The 24,618-nt window shown below is 42.5% G+C and overlaps 2 protein-coding genes across 2 annotated transcripts in view; one reads left to right on the forward strand and one right to left on the reverse strand.

The window, feature by feature from the left end:
* LOC311228014 (high affinity cGMP-specific 3',5'-cyclic phosphodiesterase 9A-like) overlaps positions 1-6,207 on the reverse strand; it is a gene marked incomplete at both ends in the record, with an annotated part of 41,183 nt that extends 34,976 nt beyond the window's left edge. Inside the window, 3 exons of the mRNA XM_084313904.1 lie at positions 1,413-1,516; positions 3,568-3,717; positions 6,201-6,207. Coding sequence (XP_084170030.1) covers positions 1,413-1,516; positions 3,568-3,717; positions 6,201-6,207 — 261 coding nt within the window. The remainder of the gene's footprint in view (positions 1-1,412; positions 1,517-3,567; positions 3,718-6,200) is intronic.
* A 61-nt stretch (positions 6,208-6,268) lies between these two features.
* Positions 6,269-21,288, forward strand: LOC311228106 (CLIP-associating protein 1-like; the record flags this gene model as incomplete). The annotated part of the gene is made up of 4 exons (XM_084314020.1): positions 6,269-6,581; positions 18,500-18,578; positions 20,168-20,271; positions 21,193-21,288. Exons 1-4 carry the CDS (start codon positions 6,387-6,389, stop codon positions 21,286-21,288), a joined length of 474 nt encoding a protein of 157 aa, XP_084170146.1. The 5' UTR covers positions 6,269-6,386.
* Between the last annotated feature and the right edge of the window lie 3,330 nt (positions 21,289-24,618).

Consider the following 24,618-nt stretch of genomic DNA (forward strand, 5'->3'; position numbering starts at 1 on the left):
TGTGTGTGTGTGTGTGTGTGTGTGTGTGTGTGTGTGTGTGTGTGTGTGTGTGTGGGTGTGTGTGTGTGTGTGTGTGTGTGTGTGTGTGAGAGACCAACCTGCAGCTTCCTCTTAAATGACTCCATTTGGTTCTTTAACTCACAAACCATCTCTGGAGTCTTCCCTGGTTCCGTTAGCACCCTCCTCTCATGATGCTGCAAACTGGGCCGACGAGGAGGACATTTAGGACTTTCTCGTTTCTAACAACGTTCAGACCAATCTCGCTTTAAATATGTAAATAAAGTACTAAACATGTAACATGTGTACGTAATTACAAGTACGTACATACTACATAGTGTATATTATTTATTACATATTCAAAAGGTAAACCTTCCCCTGCTGGAATCGAACCCTAACCTTAACCCTAACTTTATGTCTTAACTAGGGATGTCCGATATTATCGGCCTACCAATATTATCGGCCGATATTGGCATTAAAATGTAATATCGGAAATTATCGGTTTTCAAAAAAGAAAAAAAAATTGTTCTTTTACATTTATTTAACCTTTATTTACCCAGGCAAGCAAGAACAAATTTTTTATTTTTTTTTATCCACTTTTTCTCCCATTTTCTATATCTTCTCCCATCCCAATTTCGTATCATCCAATTCAACCCTCCCCTGTCACGAACGCTGTTTCTTGCCTCCCACAAGCCGGCTGCAATGTGGACTAAGTCATACATAGCACAAGTTCCCTCCGGTACTTGAGGTAACAGCAGTCGCATCTTTTCACTTGCGCAGCTCGATCTCTCAGTGGCGAGGAGTAACGCGTGGGAGGCTCACGCTGCCCCTGACACTTCCTGATTCTACTGCGCAGGCGCACCAACCGACCTGTAGGAGTCGCTGTCCACAACGCCCGATCCCCACCCATCAGTTTCCCACCCCCTAATACGGCCAATGTGTATTAGTACGGACGGCCAGCTAAACTGAAAGCAATGTGGAGTGCTGGGCTCGAACAGGCAAGCCCAGCGTCTCCGTCATTCGTGGCGAGCGCCTTGCCCACTATGCCACGTAGCCGCCCTAAATTCTTATTTTATTTATTGTGAAAAGTATGCATAATGTTGTGTTTTTGGGGGGGGAAACCCTGCATATCGATATCGGTATCGGAAATTAAGAGTTGGACAATATCGGTATATCGGATATCGGTAAAAAAGCCAATATCGAACATCCCTACCGCAAATGTTAAAACTAACCTTAACTCTAACTATAACCATAGTTAGATAGTGGTGAGAGAATTCGCCCGCGACTGCAATGATTGTTGGTTCAACTACTGGTTGCGGCATTTGTTTTGGACTTTTGCAGATGCAATACATATTAAATTTGACTATAACATAACATACATTATGTACCCTCTCATGTGGTTGTACTTTATTTACGTTTTCTGATGAGACTGTGTTGCAGTGTTTCAAGACATACAAGCTGTGATGCTCATACCTGTTCTCTATCATGTCCAACTTGACTGGCACGGCCGAACCACCACCTGTACAAAAGCACAAAAGTCAAGGTTTTCATAGTGGAGGTTTGTGGTGTAAGTTGGTCCTGTAATGGAGATGTTATTGTAACTATGGTTATAAAGAATATCATAGTGAATTTCACCTCTGTCCAGAACAGAGGGGGGAAAGAGTACTGAAGTATATATCACTCAAGTGGAAGTACTTTTACTTCAGTGACATTTTACTTGAGTTGGGGTAAGAGTACAAAGTTAGAGAGTATCACGCTAAAAAGTATTTGTTGTGTCCCAACAGAAATATTAAAGACGCCTTTATTGAAAGTAAAATGACGAGCTAGAGGGCTAAATAGCTAGAGGGCTAAAGAGCTAGAGTGCTAACGAGCTAGAGGTCTAACGAGCTAGAGGTCCAACAAGCTAGAGGTATAACGAGCTAGAGGGCTAACAAGCTAGAGGTCCAACAAGATAGAGGTATAACAAGCTAGAGGTATAACGAGCTAGAGGGCTAACAAGCTAGAGGTATAACGAGCTAGAGGGCTAACAAGCTAGAGGTATAACGAGCTAGAGGGCTAACAAGCTAGAGGTATAACGAGCTAGAGTGCTAACAAGCTAGAGGTATAACAAGCTAGAGGTCTAACGAGCTAGAGGTCTAATGAGCTAGAGTGCTAACAAGCTAGAGGGCTAACGAGCTAGAGGTCTAATGAGCTAGAGTGCTAACAAGCTAGAGGTATAACGAGCTAGAGGGCTAACGAGCTAGAGGTATAACAAGCTAGAGGGCTAACAAGCTAGAGGTCTAACGAGCTAGAGGGCTAACGAGCTAGAGGTATAACAAGCTAGAGGGATAACGAGCTAGAGGGCTAACGAGCTAGAGGTCTAATGAGCTAGAGTGCTAACAAGCTAGAGGTCTAACGAGCTAGAGTGCTAACAAGCTAGAGGTCTAACAAGCTAGAGGTCTAACGAGCTAGAGGGCTAACATGCTAGAGGGATAACAAACTAGAGGTCTAACGAGCTAGAGGGCTAACAAACTAGAGGGATAACAAGCTAGAGTGCTAACAAGCTAGAGGTCTAACAAGCTAGAGGTCTAACGAGCTAGAGGGCTAACATGCTAGAGGGATAACAAACTAGAGGTCTAACGAGCTAGAGGGCTAACAAACTAGAGGGATAACAAGCTAGAGGTCTAACGAGCTAGAGGTCTAACATTTACATTTACATTTAGTAATTTAGCTGAGACTTTTATCCAAAGCAACTTGCATGATGGCTTTATGAAGATGTCTTTCTCATCATCTGGCCTGTGCATCTCTGCATGCACCTGTAGGGCCTGATAGTCCAATAAACCTATGAGCCAATCAGCACCCACTAATCAGGGGCAGTGACCAATGCTGCATTCTATTCAAAGTCAGAGGTCAGAAACTCCCAGTTAGAAAATCTGGAATTACAACCTCAGTGTGTTCTGGTGCCTAGCTCAGTCAGAGAGAAACCATAGGTATGTAAAATACTGTTTATCTAAGGGAGAAAAAGCTGGTGTTTGTATGGCTAGTTTCTGAATATAGACCTGGGATGATAGTTCTGAGACTTGCTTGGTTCTCAACACATTTTTGCGTATGGTCTTTTTTGCCTAAAGTAGAGGGTTTATATGGTTCCACTTATTCAATTGGTCTGACATTTGAGAGGAACAGAGTTGAGCACAATTTAATGAGATCTGCATTTTTACATTTGAGGACAATGAGAAAAAAAGCCATGGGTACAACAAGACTGTGTACGGAATGCAAAAAGAATACAAAAATATACCCATAAGCCTTGCCATTTGAAGATCTCGAACGAAAGCTTCGGAGTTGATTGGATTACGTTACGAAACCAAAAAGAATAGTCTTGGAATAATAATAATAATTGGAATTATATACTCATAATTACCTGTTTTTAAACGCCATAGTTTTAAATGTTTTGTACGTTTTATTATATTTTTCTCATTATATTCTGTAATTATATTATATTTCTTATGGGTGCCTATCGGCCAACTTAGGCCAATATCAACCGATCGATGGGTTGCGAATGCGATTGAAGATAACACTAGTTCTCTGACTCACTTTGAAGGTCTGACGCTTCCACCTCCAGCCTGTAACACGAGTGGACGTCATTGACCTCGAGCAGAGGGGAGATGTTGACCACGTCTCCCTTCGTGTCGTACATCTTCAGGACGTCTTGGGGCCGTGCCTCCGCCGCTGCTCGGAACAGATCTGTGGGGGAAAATTTTTGGGAAAGTTGTGAGATGTTTGAGGAAACATCCCAAAGCGTAGAAATTGATTATACAGCCAGTAGTTCTACACCTTTTTGGTGCGTGGCCCTAAAAAGTTCATGACCCCCCCCACCACCACCAACATGAAATTAATCCATATGCTTGCAGGATATTACAGTAACCTCACCAGCTGTGCCCAGAGATGGTGTCTCCCTGTGTCTCCTCTATTCTTCTCTCCTGTGTCTCCTCTACTCGGTCTCCCTCTCAGCCGTCCTACTGTCTCAATAAAGAACTTTATTTATATCTATAGTGTTTATATTATGTGATTGGAGTGTTTATATCTATAGTGTTTATATCTATGATTGGAGTGTTCTATATCTATAATTGGAGTGTTTTATATCTATAGTATTTATATCTATAATTGGAGTGTTTTATATCAGTGTTTATTATATCTATGATTGGAGCACCCTCACTGCCTAGTTGTTTCATTAGTACACTTTGGGGCTGTGTAAAGGTCAAGTGTCATTGCTGTCACAAAGTGTCAAGACCACACTGAACAAAGCCCTCCAGGCTAAATAGCCGTCAAAACCACATGTAGGGTATCCTTCATTTGCTAGCGGTTGCCATGGTATACAAGTGCATTGCTTGGCGCTCTGTGCATGACGCCAACACTCCTAGGGTTAGGGGGGTTTGATTCCCACTGCTTCATGTGCATGATGCCAACACTGCCAGGGTTAGGGGTTTGATTCCCACTGCTTGGTTCTCTGAGCATGACGCTAACACTCCTAGGGTTAGGGGTTGGATTCCCATTGCACTGGGGCCATACTGAACTAACGTATGCAGTCATTCCCATTCTGCAGCTCTTTTGGTAATACTAGTATCGGAAAAGTGCTGTAGAAATGTAACCATTCAATCCACATTGTGGCTTTAATTTACAAAGTCTGGAAAACAGCATTTGTCCCTGGTGTAATGTGTGATCAATATCGGATTATTTCAGTTTATAGTAAGAAAATGCTTCATTGATTACAGTACAGTAGTTAATGTCAACGTATTAAAATAAACACGTTGATGTGATTGCCAGTGATCAAATGACAGTATGATGGCAATTCCAGCTGATCAATACAGATATCAAATTAAATGTAAAAAAAAAGAAGAAGAAAAATATAAACAAAACTAAAACAACAAAGGCATTCTTACCTTTTACATCTGCAAATGAACAATCTGGTCGAAACTCTGCTTTCTCTAGTCTCCCATTAACCATGAAATGAATGATTGTTGTCGCCATCGCGCCATCGAGTGAAATTGGACATGAAAATAGCCTCCAAACCACAACGTGTGGCTTGCTATTGAAAATGTAAACCAACGGGCCACCTGTAAGTGACAGTGAAACCGCCCCAATGCTCCCCTGTCTCCATAGACTGCACCAGCAGATGTCGCTAGTGTGCGACGCTAATTCGGACGTCTACGGCGCATGGAGTGGGCCATTTCACCAAGCTTTATTATGGCTAAGCAATAAGGTGAACATGTTTATATTTTATTCTTCTGAATGAGTTTTGATCAGCTAGCAAATGCCATAACCGTTTGGAATGCCATATATAGTCATTGTGTTAATGCATGGGCAATACACAGTGGAAATAAGTCCATATAAGTACAAGCGAACTGAACCGTTAGCCAGTTCACGTTAGTAAAAGCGGCAGAACTTGACTTTTTTTCTCCGAACCTCCTCGCAGCCAACTGTCGCTGAGTGTCCTGTTCGTGTGTTAGTTAGGCTCAAGTAGCGCTTTGGAAACCAATGTATCAGCTAGCAGCGGGTAAGCATTATGTATCAGCTTGCTAGCGGGCTAGTTTGTGAACTGTACTTTTCTGAAGTTACTGGGACCTGCTAGCGTTTACTAGCTGCTGGTTCGAGCTTAGCGTTAGCTGCTGGTTCGAGCTTTAGCTCACTAGCTACTACTAGCTTGATTGTGTTTGTAGCATGTGATGCTAGCAGGCTAGTGGCGGTATGTTAAAGCTAGACGTTGGAGCCAAACAAGCCATGTTCTGTAACAACACAGTTTGACCGGCTGTGACAGTTACCTGAAGTCAACTAGCTATTTATACTATCTTATTATGATCTATTCTAGCACACTCTCAGGAGCGAAACAGAAAAACATTTCATGCAAAGTGTTCTGTATTTCTGTATGACAAATAATAAAGAAACTTGAACCTTGAGCTAGCCTGCTAGCAAGCACACACAACTCAGCAAAGTCACTGAGGGTGGTTATTCTTCTGCCATATAATATAATAACTCTAGTTATTATGGTAGGTTGACGTTATGAAACTTGCTTGCTAACGTAACCTAGATGTAGACGTAGGCTTAGTTTGTTTATAAACTTTGATCACACACAGCAAAGTAACTGCTTTTGTCCATTAACTTTTTTACAGAAAATCGAGGCAGCCCTGGAGAATGAATTGGAATTCCTGGCCTCAGCAGCCCTCAACTACAGGACATGTTGCTTGTGTTGTCCCGCCCACCAGTGCCAGTTAACATCACTCCTAAAGTTTGACACCAGGCATTGATAAAGGACCAGATAGCTTCCAACCACTTACAGTTTTTTTTAAGGGCGAGAGACGGTTCCGTCTGCGTATAAGGTTGTCTTTGCGGGGTCCTCTGACCTGTTGGGACCAAGCATGGAGGTGACCATGGAGTACTGTCTAGAGCAGGTAATGCAGAAGGACTTGGGGAGAAGGCTACAGGTGGGCCAGGACCTCGTGGACCACATTCTGGACGAAGAGAAGTTCCCTGACTTGGAGCAGGACCAGAGCATGCTGGACAGGGTGGTGGAAGGTGTCGCTAGCTCCTGGGTGAACTCCAGCAACTTTAAGGTGAGAGTTGAATACACTGTGTGTGGAGTCAGTAGACACTAGACAGGTGGTGTTGCTGCTGTTTGTTCATGGGAGTAGGAATGTACTGATACCAGGTTAACATAGATTTGACCTTTATTTACCCAGGGTAGGTTATGTTTATAACCTTTTATGTACAGTGACTCAGGAAGTAGAGCGGCCGTCTGGTAATTGGAAGGTTTGATTCCGGCTATGAATTGAAAATGGGGGACCCTGATGTAAACAAGACAAACGTCTTTCTCTGGTCTGCATCCCCTTAACAATTGTGTGTATTGAGCCGTACTGTATTGTACCCATTCTGCAATCTGTTAAATAAAGTATTCATTCATTCATTCATTCATTCTCTTTCTGGCAGTTTGTTGAAGTGTCCTTGAGCAAAGACACTTTTAACCCATAATTGCTCCCGATGAGCAAGTTGGCGCCTTGCATGGTTGCCTCCGTTGTCTGTGTGTGAATAGGTGAATGTGAGGCATGAGTTGTGCTCTGGATAAAAGCGCCGCTATATAAATGCAGTCCATTTACCCAGGATAGGGTCTTTTTCAGCAATGCCCTGCTTCACACTCACACAGTTACTTACATTCACACCTGGGCAGAGCTGCCCAGTACAACCACAGTCTGACACTGTTGACCACTAGGAGCTGCCCAATACTACCAGAGTCTGACACTGTTGACCACTAGGAGCTGTCCAATACTACCACAGTCTGACACTGTTGACCACTAGGAGCTGTCCAGTACAACCACAGCCTGCTGACACTGTTGACCACTTAGGAGCTGTCCAGTACAACCACAGCCTGACATGTTGACCACTATAGGAGCTGCCCTGTACAACCACAGCCCGACACTGTTGACCACTAGGAGCTGCCCAGTACAACCACAGTCTGACACTGTTGACCACTTAGGAGCTGCCCAGTACAACCACAGCCTGACACTGTTGACCACTAGGAGCTGCCCTGTACAACCACAGGCTGACACTGTTGACCACTAGGAGCTGCCCAGTACAACCACAGTCTGACACTGTTGACCACTTAGGAGCTGCCCTGTACAACCACAGTCTGACATTGTTGACCACTTAGGAGCTGCCCTGTACAACCACAGCCTGACACTAGGAGCTGTCCAGTACAACCACAATCTGACACTGTTGACAACTAGAAGCTGCCCAATACAACTACAGTCTGACACTGTTCATCACTGGAGCAGAAGGGGTTAAGTGCCTTGCTCAAGGGGTACTTCAGTGGTTGATGATGAGGAACGGGAGAGCGTTATTCATTCATCTCCCCGCACCCTGTTATTTTCCTGCCGGTCCAGGGGCATACATATGTAGCCTAAAACTGAAATGTGTGATTTCATCAAGTATTATGTCAGGAGCTGCTCCATAGACAATTAATTGAATAAGATGGTAAAGGTGACACCGAGAGCACCCAGGGCGATGTTCCGAGTATATATACGACGTACATATTCTGTTTCAGAACTGAGAACACTACTGTAGAATAAAGCTAATTTGGGTATGAAAACATTCTGTGGGTCCACAACATCAGTCTCCCATTAATTGTCTATGGAGCAGCTCCAGACATTATACCTGTCGTGTCTTGAGTCTTCTCTGCGTTCTTCTGGCTTTATTGGAGAGTAGCTCATGTTCACAAATATTAATTGAACTTTCCTGGGCCATGAAGATAAGTCTTTATTCCGGGTGGTAGCACCACCCTCATCCCCTCTTACCAGGAGCAGGGTTCGCACAATGTCCTTGAAGTGCTTTAAGTGCTTGATTTAAAAGAAAATTGAGGCCTGAAATTCCTTAAACGGCCCATTTTTTAACAAGGTGGTTAAAAAGTCCTTGCAATTCAAATCAACCATTCGCATTGAATGTTTTGTTCATCCATGATCAAATTGTTCTGAATCAAGAAATTGAATTTTTTTCTGTTTTAATCAAATCTGACGAGTCGCTGTCTCGCACGCTCCAACTGCTTTTCCTCATTTATTCGCGTGTGATGCTCTAGCTTGCTCTGGCTGACCAGCAGGCCAAGAAGATGCTTAAAAAAAGGTGAATTGTATCCTTCGAGTGACATCCTTGGAAATGAAAAAAGTCCTTTAATTTCATTTAGCAATGTCTGCAGGAACCCTGTAGGTGGGTTTCTCTTTGGTTTTAACAGTCGTTCCTGCAGCAGGCTGAGCTGTTTAGCCTGATCCCCGGGTACTCTGCTATATTGAGAGGTCCTTGACCCTCCAATCCCACCAGGGTGCAGCGATCAGGCCAAGCCATGAGCTGATGGGATTCACTTCACGAGTGTGTTTTAGAGCTGAACCACCCGCGTCCCGCGCTGGACTACTGTGCTCTCTCCAGCTGAACCACCCGCGCTGGACTACTGTGCTCTCTCCAGCTGAACCACCCGCGCTGGACTACTCTGCTCTCTCCAGCTGAACCACCCGCGCTGGACTACTCTGCTCTCTCCAGCTGAACCACCCGCGCTGGACCACTCTGCTCTCTCCAGCTGAACCACCCACGCTGGACTACTCTGCTCTCTCCAGCTGAACCACCCGCGCTGGACCGCTCTGCTCTCTCCAGCTGAACCACCCGCGCTGGACCACTCTGCTCTCTCCAGCTGCAGGTCTTTAGAGCTGAACCACCCGCGCTGGACCACTCTGCTCTCTCCAGCTGCAGGTCTTTAGAGCTGAACCACCCGCGCTGGACTACTCTGCTCTCTCCAGCTGCAGGTCTTTAGAGCTGAACCACCCGCGCTGGACCACTCTGCTCTCTCCAGCTGCAGGTCTTTAGAGCTGAACCACCCGCGCTGGACTACTCTGCTCTCTCCAGCTGCAGGTCTTTAGAGCTGAACCACCCGCGCTGGACTACTCTGCTCTCTCCAGCTGCAGGTCTTTGGGACAAACTGTCCTCTGGGATAGCTTAGCTTGCAGAAAAGGCCTTTTTCATAATTGATGGGTTGCTTGAGTGGCGGAGAGAGAGCAGAACGAATAGCTTATTGCTGCCACCCGTAGCGGCCGATACAGTCTTACCGCGGTACACGGTTTGCATGCTAGTTAGTTGCCATGTTTACATTTACATTTAGTCATTTAGCTGACTCTTTTATCCAAATCGACTTACAAGGTTTGTACGACAAGTCAGTAGGAAGGGTACAACTCTTATCAGCTCATTCAGCTGAGTAACAATGTTCATCAAAGTGTTCAGACTTTAGTGCTACAGTGTTTGAGTGTATGTTAGTATATTAGGAAGAGTGCATATTGGGAAGATGTTGCTATGCATGTCAATAATGAGGATACAACGCTACCACTGCTCATGAATCAATACGCTGACGTTCTAGTGGCGAAGTGCTCCGACTAGGGGTGTAACGATTCGACCTCACTTCGATTCGATTACGATTTTTCAGGCAACGATTCAATGCATCATGAAATCTCTTCATTTGACCACGATTCGATACATTTTCTATTCATTTTCTTAATTCCCCCAAAAATGTTGAATACACAAATGTGGCTGGGGGAACTGATTCACTCAGCATGAATGGACTATATGTCAATAAAAACAATGCACATTTTTTTTTTTTTTTTTTTTTATTTCGATTATAATAGATTCTAACATACCGGTATTCAAATCGATAAATCGAATCGAACACATTAGAATCGATACATTTAGATTAATCGATGCATCGTTACACCCCTAGCTCCGATTGATTGATTGATTGAAAACTTTATTAACAGATTGCAGAATCAATGGGTACAATACAGTACGGCTCAATACACACAATTGTTAAGGGGATGCAGACCAGAGAAAGACTTTCGTCTTGTTTACATCAGGGTCCCCCATTTTCAATTCATCAGGACATATATGACATACATCACATGACATACAGATAGTCAGTACTGCTACATCTATACATTTATGACATACCAGATTTGCAAATACAGTTGATTGATTGATTGAAAAGTTTATTAACAGATTGCAGAATGGGTACAGTACAGTACAGCTCAATACATACAATTGTTAAGGGGATGCAGACCAGAGAAAGACTTTCGACTTGTTTACATCAGGGTCCCCCATTTTCAATTCATCATAACATATATGACATACATGACATACAGATAGACAGTACTGCTACATCTATACATTTATGACATATCAGATTTGCAAATACAGTACTGTTTGTGATACAAAAGTGTCCAGAAAAGGAGTGTATATACATTTGGCATAGAAACTGTACATTGGAGGAGGTTGGTTGGGTGGGGTGGGGTTGGGTGGGTTGGGTGAGGGCTGTACATTGGAGGTGGGGGGGGGGGGGGTTGGGAAGGGGACACACACACATTTTACACTGTACATTGGAATATTGACAAAGCCTTACTTGGTCATTTACTGTACAACTAGGTTAGGACATTTGTAGGGGCCAGTTTCGAATTGCAGTCTCACGTAGGTGTTTTTTTAGAGTGTTTTTGAAGGTGGGTAGTGATTCACATTCCTTTACAGCTTTAGGCAGGGCGTTCCACATTGATGTGGCATAATTGCGAAACGTGTTTAGTCCCTTGTTTGATCCGAATCTGGGTTTTACATGATTTGTGGAGCTCCCTCTGGTGTTGTGATCGTGGTATTCACTGACCTTTGGGAAGTATTTTGACATGTACATGGGTACCTTGGTCGCGTAGTGTATCTTGTAGACCAGGCCCATTGCAAGTTGCTGTACTCTGTCGTCTACTCTAAGCCATCCTAGGTTGTCAAAGTGGGCAGGGGTGAGGTGGGTTCTAGGAGTCAGGTCAAGTAGTAGTCTGACTAGCTTGTTTTGAGATGTTTGTAATTTGTTTTTTAGTGCCTTTGAGGTGCTTTGGTACCATGAGGTGCAAGCATAGTCGTAGTACCCTTGAATGAGTGCTCCTGCTAGAGTCTTCAGGGTATTCTTGTTTACCAGAGCGGAGATCCGGTACAAGAATCGCGTTCATTGGTTGACTTTTTTTATTACATTGGATGCCATTTTGTCACAGGAAAGATTAGCCTCTAGGATGGAACCCAGGTAGGTAATTTCATCTTTCCTTGTGATAATATTGTCACCCACTGTAACCGAGAAGCCGTCGGTCTTGCTGAGTTTGTTATTTGAACCGAAGAGAATGGACTCTGTTTTGCCCATGTGTAATGATAGTTTGTTGTCGGCGAGCCATATGCAGATTTTGCCTAGTTCCGAGCTGAGGGCTTTTTCAACCTGTAACTTGTTCTTGTCAGAGACCAGCAGGGCTGAGTCGTCCGCAAACAGGAACAAGTTGCAGTCACAAGCTGACGACATGTCATTTGCATAAATTAGGAATAGTAGCGGTCCTAGTATGCTCCCTTGTGGAACACCACAGCTCACTGTGAGGGGGGGGGATAGTGTACCGTTTACTTCCACCATCTGTTCCCTCCCCTCCAGGTAGGATTGTATCCAGCTCACTGATAAACTATCAAAACCAATTGCTTTTAGCTTGTCAATCAGAATGGTGTGATTGACAGTGTCGAAGGCCTTTTGTAGGTCCAGCATGACCATGCCGCAGTATTTGCCCGCATCCACCTCTTGTTTGATGTGGTCGTTCAAGTAGAGAAGGCATGTGTCAGTGGAGTGGGATGTTCTGAAGCCAGATTGGAATTCGTAGATTAGATTTTTTTCCGCGAGGTACTTTTCGATCTGTTCGTATACTATTTTTTCCATGACTTTCGAGATGGATGTAAGGATAGAAACAGGGCGGTAGTTACTCGGGTCTAATTTGCTGCCCTTTTTGTGCAGGGGTGTTACTCTCGCAATTTTGAAGTCCTTGGGGACGTGTCCCTGTTTTATGGAGAGGTTTATTATGTGTGTGATGACTGGGGTGATGGCTGCTGCTGAGTCTCTGAGGAATTTGGAGGGGATGTTGTCATGGCCAGTGGCCTTGTTTGGTTGGAGGGCGCTCAGTTTTTTGAGTACCTCATCTGTAGTTACTATTTCCAGTTTGAAGTCGTCTTTGTGGACGCCTAGGTTCTTGTAGTATGCTACTATGTGTTCTACCCCATACTGCCCTGAGTGGGAGGGTAGTTTGTTTACCAGTGTTGTGGCTATGTTTGTGAAGAAAGTGTTTAAGTAATTGGCTACATCCAGCTTGTCTGTGATGAGCGTGTTGTCCGTCTTTATGTTTATGTTTGAGAACCTGGTTTTGAGTTTTTTACTGCAGCCTAGTTGATTGTTGAGTAATTTCCAAAGTTCACGTGGTTTATTTTTGTTTTCCTCGGTTTTGTCATTGATGAATTTTTTTTTAGCAGTTTTGATCATGGAGTTTACGTCATTTCTTAGTCTGTTTCTTTCTAGTTTGAGTTCAGTCACGTGGTCTTGGAGTTCACTGCTCGTGCTTTTGGTAAGCTTTGACTGACTTTTACGAAACTCAGAGCATTTTTTGTCTCTGGCTTTCATAGCGGTCAGTATTTCAGTGTGCATCCATGGCTCAGCGCGATTTTTTACCCTGGTGGTTCTTAGGGGGGCCATGTTGTTTAGTATTGATGAAAATTTGGTTTTGAAGCCAAGCCAAGTTTCTTCAACCAGTGTACCATTGAGTTCATCTGACCAGTCCAGACTCTCCAGTTCAAGGTTAAAGGCCTCGCTAGAGTAGGTTTTGAGGTCTCTAGATGTGACTGTTTTGTGACAGCCAGCCTTTAGTTTTAGCTTTTTGCGGGTACAGAATATCATATAATGATCACTTAACCCGCATGCTATAACCCCTTTATTGGATATCTTGGACTTGTCAGAGGTCAGTATGAGGTCAATGGTAGTCTGAGTTGATTCACATATCCTTGTGGGTTGGGTGATTAGTTGGCTGAGGCCGTGCAGATCACAAAACCTATTGAAGGATTTGAAGACGGGTGCATCTTTTTGTTGCATATCCGTGTTCCAATCCCCAATAAGAATTTTTTCCGCATCCTCAGCTCCAGCTAAGCACACATCCATAGTATCATAAAAGCCAGTTTGATCTGGCGGTCTGTATATTGTGCCGACTAGAACAGATTTTGCCCTTTCAAATAAAATTTCCACCCATACGGTTTCAATTGTCTCATGATGAAGGTCAGTACGGGTAATGAATTTGGTGTCCTTATGTATGTACATACAAACACCACCTCCATACTGGTTTCTGTCATTACGGACTATAGTATAGTTCTCTATTTCTATTTCAGGGTCTGTTACAGATGGATCAAGTTTAGTTTCAGTAAAGCATAATAAGTCTACCTTACCGCTCATAAACAGGTTTCTTATTTCGTCCAGCTTATGCTTAATGCTGTTCACATTAAGGTGAAAGATGTGTAGTCCGTTTTTATTAGCTGTGTTATTGATGTCTTCAAGTTCCAGGTAATGGTTTTCTGGTGCTGCTGTGGGGGAGGGAGGGGGGGGGCTTTGTTGTTGTCTCCGTGAGGTCTGTGTGCTGATGTGTGGGGAGGGGGGATCCTTTGTCCTGTCTTTTCTGGCGGCAATCCTTTGTTCTCCTGGGCTGGTAAACATAGCCAGCCTGGCTAGGTTGGCTAATTTATCAGGCGATTTGTCCGTGGGGTTGCCGGTTGGATTTCTTGTGATTTGCACCGGTGTTGTAGCCTCTGGTTCATCCCGTCTAGTTCTGGTCCCTCGGGCGTTCCGTTGTAGTTGCGCCGGTGATCCAGTAGTGGGCGGTGGAGGGTTGTTGATGTTGGATGATGCATTGGTCGCAACGGTGGTCGTCGCTGTTTGCGTCTGTAGTCCGAGTTGTCTCGCTTGGTACCGAGTGATAACTGGACCTGGGTTCAGCGGAATGTCTCCCGAAAGAAGCAGGTATAAGAAGATCATTGATCTTCTATCAAACCTGCCCGATGGGGGTAAACTCTTTCGTCCCGGATTCGACGTTAACACGCTGTGTATTGCTGCAGTCCCCATGGATGGATGTTTCCTCTCCGAGCCATTTAGAAGGTAAAAGTCGCAATGGGACTCTTTTTTTACCTTATCCACTCCTGTCTGGTGGTATTTCCATGTTGAATTAAGGTACTGATCCGTAATCCAAAGTAGGGTGAGTAGAAAGTGTATAGTAAACCTTGTTGGTGATTTACTTTGACGTCGTTGTTGGGAGCTGAGAATAATGCGACTGTCCATGTCGAAAGCCGGAAGCCTGACCCTAAGAATCATCCTCATCCTCACTGTTGGCCTGTGGTTGTTGTGGCAGAGTTAAGGGGGAACATGCCACCCAAATGATTGAAAGGAGAGTTCAGTCAGTATCTGTGAACATGAGCTACTCTCTCAAAGCCAGAAACCAGAGAAGTGAGACTCAGACGTGATGTCATCAGGTATAAAGTCTGGAGCTGCTCCATTGATAGTGAACGGGAGACAGAATGTTTGTTTTCTTTTAATTATTTTATACCCAAATGAGCTTTATTCTAACAGTAGTGTTCTCCGTTTTGAAACATAAAATGCACCTGTATAATCGGAACATTCCCCTGTGTGATCTGTCATCTTTCCACACCTACCGAGCAGCTTCAGACTTTATACCTGGTGACATCACAATTTTGAGTTGTAGCTACTAGCACTCAAACACACTTCTTGGATTAGGGAGAGAGTTTGTCTTTACAAATATTGCACACTGCTTGCAGCCAATCACGTGGCTGCTTTCAGCGCTGTCCTGGAAAACGTGGTCCCATCCAATCAAGAGTGATTACTCTCAGGCGGAAATGGGGTCGCTGCTCCCTTGTGATGTGGTGGTGGTGGTGGTGTGAGCCTAATTTCCCAGTACCATTAGCCCAGATATGGCCCTGATATGGCCCTATGTGGCTGGTGCTTGACTGCTGCCCAGACCGCTGTGCTGATGGACAAGTCGCACATAAGAGGAGGAAGGATGACCGAAGACGGGACAAAGGAAGGATTAGTAATGTGGGGCATTTGAACATTTTCCCTTTTCAATAGAGTCAAATAGGCGTATAGGCTCTTATCAAGGCATTGCTGTTATGCCTTATCCTTTTTTTAATTAGATGTAAAACCCCAATTCAGGATTTCTTTTGTGACTATTGTCATTTTGGGGATGTATTCATAAGGGTCTTAAATATGATTTTGATAGGTCTTAAAATGTATTGGACTAGATGGTTACTTCTATGTTGCGATAACTTCTCTGTATCTTGTTTAAATGCGTTTGGGGGGAAATGTCTGGGCTGCAAAGTAAGCAGTATGGTATCAGTTCCCCCCCCAACAACTCCTATGGAATAATTACTTATTTCACAGTCATTTTCTTTCATACCTTTTTTGCCAGTATCAAAGTGATTTAAAAAATGTCTTAACATTTCTTAAATGTAACTGGTTGAGACCTGCAGGAACACTGATGCAATGATGCATGCTTCAAGAGGTTGATCTGTAGAGGGAAAATAAACCTTTCTGGAACTTCTTAATCGGATTTAGAATATAGGTCACTTTTACTCCAGTGTTTACAAACGCTTGCCACAATAAACAGACCATTTACAATTTTATTTTATTTTTATATACAGTATAATATATATTGACCCCTTGTCTTGTAGCGTTAGCGTTGTATCAAGAGCTCAGTCGATGAGAGAATGACAACATGTCTCCATTCCAATTCCATACTGTTTTATTTTATTGTTTATGTATGTGGACTATTGATAAGGTATTTTAAATGGAGACTAGATTGGTATATAATATATATATTGTTCAACCAATTCTACTTGCTGCCATGTTTTATTTCAGTGTGAGAGTAGGTAGGAGGCTTGCTGCTGATGAATGCATTACTAGTGCGATGCAGCTAGGTCTGCTGGCCTGTGTGTGTGTGTGTGTGTGTGTGTGGGGGGGGGGGGGGGTTCACTGCAGCAAGCTCCCATCACTTGAACTGCAACCAGCTGCCTGTGTAAAAAGATTGCCGCTTTTGTTAATTGACTACCTGAGATGAAGAAGCATATAAGTCTGTTTGATATTTTTGAACATTATTATCTAAAGATGGTATGTTAGTGTAGTGTTCACCCTTAGTTAAAGACAGTAGAGGTTGAGTACTTTATCTAAAGATGGCAAGTTAGAGTGTTGTTTGTTCATAACAGTAGAGGTTGAGTACTTTATTATCTAAAGATGGTAAGTTAGTGTTGTGTCCATTCATGGTTAAAGACGGTAGATGTTGAGTACTTTATCTAAAGATGGCAAGTTAGAGTGTTGTGTTCATTCATGATATATCATTTACACTCCCAAGTGATTTGGATTGATTTTAAAACTGCAAGTACATGAGCTGTCCAAAAAACGTAAAAACGGAGGACTTGTATGGTTCTTCAGTGCAAGAGTTAAATTGATAACCCGAGTGGTGTGTGAGTGTGGATGTAAACCGTTTGAGTGAAGACGTGACTTGACTACAACACTACACTGATGAATAGCTGTGTGGGTATCCGTAACATCCAGGATATTCAGAGAAGGGAAATTATTTTTAAGTACCCAGTAGGTGGCAGCAGAGCTCAGTTCAGCCCCACCGGAGAAAACTTAAACGCTCCTCTCTTCCTTCTGTTTGTTGTTGTGGTAAATATTTCTCTTGTGGCGAAGAGAAGTTCCAAAAATTGCACCGTAGCCCGGGCGCAAGGCCCAGGTTGATGCGTATGTGTTGATATGGTGTCAGCAGAGATACTCTCACTAGACGTTCATTGAGTACCTCATGCCACCCCATGACAAGGAAAGCTGGGAGTGGGAGGGGCCTGGAGCCCATCTTAGAGAATCTTTATAGTGTTTTAAGTCATGGTGTCACTTTTATGACAGTATTTTTATCATCCAGAATAAAAGCTCACATGCAAATGTGTGGTATTATGTTTTACAGAATCCTCTCGTTTTGATTATATGGCATGATACTTATGGAAAAGTCCCTGGTTTTCTGAGATTACCCATAATCCCTTGCACCTGAAATTTAAATACAGAACTGGTTGGTTGCTATACAAAAGTGTCTTTATCTTGTTATATCCATGTAAACTTGTTGATTTTAGTTTTTACATCGATAAGGACTTTATTTAAAGGTCCAAACTGTAACCTTTTGACCATTATTTAAGTTTGATTTATAGATGCGTGTATATATCTTTCTCAGCTGAAAATATATGGTGTGTTCTTCTACTCTAATGCCCATGCTGCACTCTCACAGCATTTTAGATAACATTAAAAACGAAATTATGTTGCTGTCAACCTTTTTATGATGAATTGAAAATGTATGATGAATTGAAAATGGGGGACCCTGATGTAAACAAGACGAAAGTCTTTCTCTCGTCTGCATCCCCTTAACAATTGTGTGTATTGAGCTGTACTGTATTGTACCCATTCTGCAATCTGTTTAATAAAATGTTCAATCAGTCATTATATTAGCCTATTGTATTAACCAACCTGTCAATCAATGTAGGAGTGATGACCCACCTCCAAGCCATTATCCTATGTTTTGAATTTTGCTGGTTGGAATTCCCTCTTGTCTATATTAGGATTAGCCATGAAACCATTATGATAACCATGGAAAAATTCCGGGATGGTTAGTAATACCGTTCAAATTTGAATTATCATTAAAACTGTGCTTTGATTACCGCACTTTGAAAAAACTCAGCGGTAATTACTGTCTAGACTGTTTAGCATCAACCATGTGTGTGAGTGAGAGAATAATAATGTAACTACACCAATAATAATAACAATAATTTATGCAAACACAAAGTGCATAGTGCTGCACATTTTATTTTCAGTTTTCAATTATTAAATTATATTATAATACTTGGTGAAATGATTTCAGTGTATCAGTACCTTTTGAGAATGATCAACACATAAAAAAATATATACCGCGATAATACTGATACTTTTGGTCACTGTAATCGTGATAGGAAATGTTCATACTTTTACATGTCTAATTAGGATTATGGATTGTGCGTATATAAATATCATTGTTGTTTTGCATTCCAGGTGGTTCTGCTGGGGATGGATATCCTCTCTGCTCTGGTGACCAGACTGCAGGAACGCTTCAGGACACAGATTGGAACTGGTAAGATAATGGCTCACTGGTTTACAGTCACTAAGTACTTAATTATTTTTTTTATCCACTTTTTCTCCTCCTGCTTTTTCTGTGTTTCTCTCCCATCCCGATTTTAGTCGTTATGCCAATTCCCCCCTCCCCTTCCTGGTTGTTGCTCACATGTGCCCCCCACTGGTCGGTCTAGGGAGGGTTGATAGATACTATCACATGTCCCCTCCGATACATGCAGAGTCAGCCAGCCACTTCTTTTCACCTGCCAGCGTGGACTATCATTGGTGAGGTGTAACGTGTAGGAGGCTCACACTACCCTCACCATCTCCTGTCCTTGCTGTGCAGGCGCCCTGACCGACCCGTAGGAGTCGCTATTTACAACGACCAGATTACTTACCACCCATCGACTCCCCTCCCGCTGACTCTGCCAATTGAGTCAGTATGACGGCCGGCCCAAGCCGGAAGCAACGCTGACAGCCGGATTCGATACCTGTGTCTCTCGCGTTGGTGACGAAAGCTTAGTCCGCTGCGCCACCCAGCCACACTAAGCACTTAATTTAAAGGACCAGTCTTTTCGACATATGGGTTCCAAGTCATTCTGGCCTTGATACAAAAATCAAGGCACTTTTTTCTTTTTTTTTTTTTTTTTTTTTTATAAATAATCGTACTTACTTATTTACTTACTGAAAATTCTTTATCTTATGTTGATTCACCACTACCATAGGCTTTACATTGTATCTGAAAATGTGTCTTGAACATCACATAAACCCATGAAATTGAATAAAATACTAATTCTTAGTTGCATTTATTTTCCTAGTATTCCCCCCCCCCTGAAAATGTTTTCTATCGTGCCATAATATGGTGTCTAAAAAGAAGAGGAATTCTTCCTCCTCAGATACTGTATTATATCACAATGGCAAACATTTTCAGTAAACAAGTGACACAATAAAACAAGGTAATATTGTAAAGTATGGTAATACGTTTTTAGAAACGTATCTGATTTGTTACAAAGTGGGAGTCTTTAAAGTGCTTGTATCAGTTTTATTTGTTTTGGAGATTATTGATTGAGCATTGAGGTATAAGGTATATCTAAAAAAACCTTTTTTAAATGGCTTACTAATTGATTCATAACAGTTAACTCCTAAAGATTCCTTTATGAAGCTATCAGTGAAAGGCCTCCGCTGCACTGCTAGCAAATGTTAAAAGAACACGCCAACATTTTTAGAAATTAGCTTATCGTCTTCTCCAGAGAGAGACAAGAAGATAGATACCAGTTTTCTCTCTGTGCGTTCAGTAGAAAGCTATCTGGCTGCATGTTAGCCTAGCTTAGCACAATGAATGGAAGTGGACAGTGACTGCTAGCCCAGGCATTGTCCAACTAACACCACTCCCAAAGGCTACCTGTCACTGTCCGCTTCCATTCATTGTGCTAAGCTAGGCTAACGTGCAGCCAGATAGCATTTTTAACCCTTTTATTTGTACCTATGATTTATCTCCGCATTTGGGTTTAGAATTCTGGTTTTGTGACAATGTTCTGAGTGCTTGCGTTTTGTAGGATTTCTACCTACCGTATGTTTTTTGTTTTGTTTGTCTTTGTGTTCCATCAGTTCTACCCAGTTTAATAGATCGGTTAGGAGATTCCAAGGACCAAGTGAGAGACCAGGACCAAGCTATGTTGTTAAAGATCATGGATCAGGCTGCTAACCCACAGGTAGACACTCACTCACTCACTCACTCACTCACTCACTCACTCACTCACTCACTCACTCACTCACTCACTCACTCACTCACTCACTCACTCTCACACTGCAGCTATTTCAAAGACATTTTATTTTTAAAGAGCTAGGTGATATGGGCAACATTTGTTTAATACTGCTGCTGCAAGGAATGTTTCTTTGGATTACTTTTAATATACAGTTTTTATAGTGAAAATCCATATCTTTGCATGGATCCATGACTGTATACCTTCATATCCAATAGACGTCAGCCCTACTATTTTAGAAAAGTCAAAGAGACCCCTGGTGTCTCTTTTCCAGTGGAATTTTGTGAGATTGTTGGCTAATTTGCTTATTATTATTTGTAAAATCAACCTCTGTGCTTCAAACAAAAATAAATATGTTTTAAAGATATGTGAAACTATGTTCAACACACTTCCAAGTCATATGCTAAAATATTGTTGGGGTTATTGTTTTATGGCAGTCAGATGAGATGTTGGGAGTTTGTAAAATATGTCTGAATTGAAATATCAAATGATGAATTATCTCAGGAGATTTTGGCATCTTTCCTCCCTGATGCTGCACATTTAGGGGCAATATTTGAGTCACAGAGGCAATTCTGCCCCTTGCCTTTACTACTCACTCACTCACTCACTCACTCACTCACTCACTCACTCACTCACTCACTCACTCACTCACTACTCCTCCTCCTCCTCCTGGCATTATAATATTCTCCAATACTGCCAAATTTAATGTGAGATGGTCTCCTTCGTTGTGTGTCCTTTATTAGTATGTAAGGGACTGAATGTTCTTTGTGTGTCCTTTATTAATTATTAGTAGTACGTATGTTCTTCTTTACGTGTCCTTTTATTAGTACGTATGTGACTGAATGTTCTTCTTTGTGTGTCCTTTTTTAGTACGTATGGGACCGATTGTTGGGAGGCTTCAAGCATAAAAACAACAGGACCAGAGAAGGGGTCTGCCTTTGCCTCATCTCCACGTTAAATGTGTAAGTCTAGAACAACAACACATTCTTTTGGAAGTATTATGTTTTGTGCATGGTTGTAATACTTTTTATTTAAGCCATTGTTTTTAATTATATCATGTTAAGACTTATAGCACATTAGAGTTAAGAGTATAATATGTAACAACATTATAGATATTAGAAGCTGTTGTGAAGGATCAGATTAAACCGAATATATATATTTATTTATGGATATATATTTAATAGTATTTGTATATCGTTTGATATCCCTTGTATATTCTTTGTACATATACACTGAATATCCCTTTAGTCTACTACAGCCCATAATAGTTCATTCTCTCATTGGACAAGAACCTGGCGCCAGCAGACAGGCCCCTTGAGTCAAGTTCAATAGTGCCGACGAACATGTCCCAACTAGCCCCGGTTCCGCGTAGGAATACGGCTACCGAAATACAAATGGTACTATTTGTTCACCGTGCATATAAATAGGGCGCAAGTAAAGTAGAACTTTCTTTTAGTCCATTAGTCCTTTACCCTCCAACCTAGTAACAGACGTGAAGCCTCACCCACGACCCACGTGTGGTGCAGTATGGCCTATTTTGGCCCCAGAATAGGCATTGAGACCTCGTGTAAATTCATAGCTGAATTGTCATAGTTTGGCACTGTACCGTCGAGTGGGACGTATTTCTATTAAGTTAATAATAGTCTATGTATGGTGCATCGTTCGGTTAAAGTTCTAAAGTGAGCAGCACCCCCATCGTTCCTCGCGTTATCTAGAGTCTTAACCAGGCTGGGCAGACCACGCGTGGTGCTTTCATCCGAGGAGTTCTGGGCGAGGACGAGTGGACCTGCACATTGGATTACCTACCCGGACGACTGCTGAGCCTATACGGCATGGAATATCTATTTGCTTTGGGTGCTTTGATTTGTGGAGCGGATAACAGCCAACGCCAGTGAGTGTTGGAATTACCCCCGAGAGGAGCCCAGGTGAGACGGCGCTCAACCCAGACCGAGGCCGCCTCGCTTCTCCTTCGTTGTGGACCTACAGCTACCGTCTACAAGAGGGCCCAAGTGTATTCATCTGTGGATCAAGATCCTGCGGGCACTGTTTTCTGTACCTGAATTCTCCCCAGGAATCGTTGGCCAGATGGGATGCAGCTGACGGCTCTCCAAACCCCCCCCCCCCCCTTACTGACTTACAACCAGCAGGACCCCTTTAGTATCCCGCTATAATCTTTAAGTACCATCGCTATAGTTTCCCTAAAGAACCAGGTTGTATACTTGCTTCCTGCGTAACCAGAGATTGGACATTCAGTGTTGATTTGCCTACGAATACTCATTTGCCTTACAAGTGCATTCAAATCATAAATGTAATTAAGTGAATGTTGTATATACCTTTTGCTATATTAAACCTTCGCCTGTTATATTTGTGTGGACCTGATTTCATATGTGGGAAAGTGTTCATCATACTTAGATATCGTGTACTGGATGGCCAGAAGTTAAAGTACATCAAGCGGTAGTGGTTTAATGATACCATACTTATCAATACAGTCATGGAATTGTACCCCTCAGTTACAGAAGCTGTTATAACTTGTCATAACAAGACATGATGTTAAAAATGTTTTGTATTAAATTAAATGCGAAATTAGAAACTGACCCATTATGGCTGTAATTTGGTCTGGTAATGTCATGTGTTACTAAGCATAACTATGCTGTATTATAAATACATACAAGTATGTTTTGAAATCCTTTGCACACCCAATGTATTTACACATCTACACCCAATGTACTTACACCTGTACACTGACCCAATGCACTTACATCTGTACACTCACCCAATGCACTTACACCTGTACACTGACCCAATGCACTTACATCTGTACACTCACCCAATGCACTTACACCTGTACACCCAATGTACTTACACCTGTACACTGACCCAATGCACTTACACCTGTACACCCAATGCACTTACACCTGTACACCCAATGTACTTACACCTGTACACTGACCCAATGCACTTACACCTGTACACCCAATGCACTTTCACCTGTACACTGACCCAATGCACTTACACCTGTACACCCAATGCACTTACACCTGTACACTGACCCAATGCACTTACACCTGTACACCCAATGCACTTACACCTGTACACCCAATGTACTTACACCTGTACACTGACCCAATGCACTTACACCTGTACACCCAATGCACTTACACCTGTACACTGACCCAATGCACTTACACCTGTACACCCAATGCACTTACACCTGTACACTGACCCAATGCACTTACACCTGTACACCCAATGTACTTACACCTGTACACCCAATGTACTTACACCTGTAGTGTACACCCAATGTACTTACACATGTAGTGTACACCCAATGCACTTACACCTGTAGTGTACACCCAATGTACTTACACCTGTACACCCAATGTACTTACACCTGTACACCCAATGTACTTACACCTGTACACCCAATGCACTTACACATGTACACCCAATGTACTTACACTTATACATTCAATGCACTTACACCTGTACACCCAATGTACTTACACTTGTACACCCTGACCCAATGTACTTACACTTATACATTCAATGTACTTACACTTGTAAACCCAATGTACTTACACTTGTAAACCCAATGTACAGTTACACTTATACAATCAATGTACTTGCATGTGTACACTCAATGTACTTACACCTCTACACCCAATGTACTTACACTTAGTTGTACAAGCATTCAGTGACATTGGGAATGTGCATGTAATCTCTTATCCAAAGGTTCACAACCTCTCCTGTGACTTGTCTTTAACAATGAATGTACATAATACTCTAACGTAAAATCTTTAGATAATGATACTCTATATCAGCGGTTCCCAAACTTTTTTGGCCGTGCACCCCCTGTCACCTCCCGACCTAGCTGACGCACCCCCCAATGGGTTTCTGTTAGAAACAATTGTTGCTGGTCTCCGTGCACAGATTTTATTTTTTATTTTATCTCTTCCCACGGCGACTATGGATAGGGAATTTCTTTATTTAATTAAAATGTTCACGACAACATGGATGCATGTACTCTGCCAGCATGTTTAATATCCATAATACTAAAGGTTTGACTATTTTATGAAATTGTATTGTAAAAAAAAAAAAGTATTATAATTTCTTTTAATTTACCACCATTAGCCTTTTCATGTCACGCACCATCTAGAGGGCGCTCGTGCACCACAAGGGGTGCGCGCACCACAGTTTGGGAACCACTGCTCTATATGATAACTCTCCTCATGGACTCCCAATATGTCTTTGTCTGCAACATTGAATTATTTACCTGTCTCCTTTCAGATATGGATC

This window comes from Notolepis coatsorum (genome assembly GCF_963971535.1).
Source record: "Notolepis coatsorum genome assembly, chromosome: 1".
Taxonomy (NCBI): Eukaryota; Metazoa; Chordata; class Actinopteri; order Aulopiformes; family Paralepididae; genus Notolepis; species Notolepis coatsorum.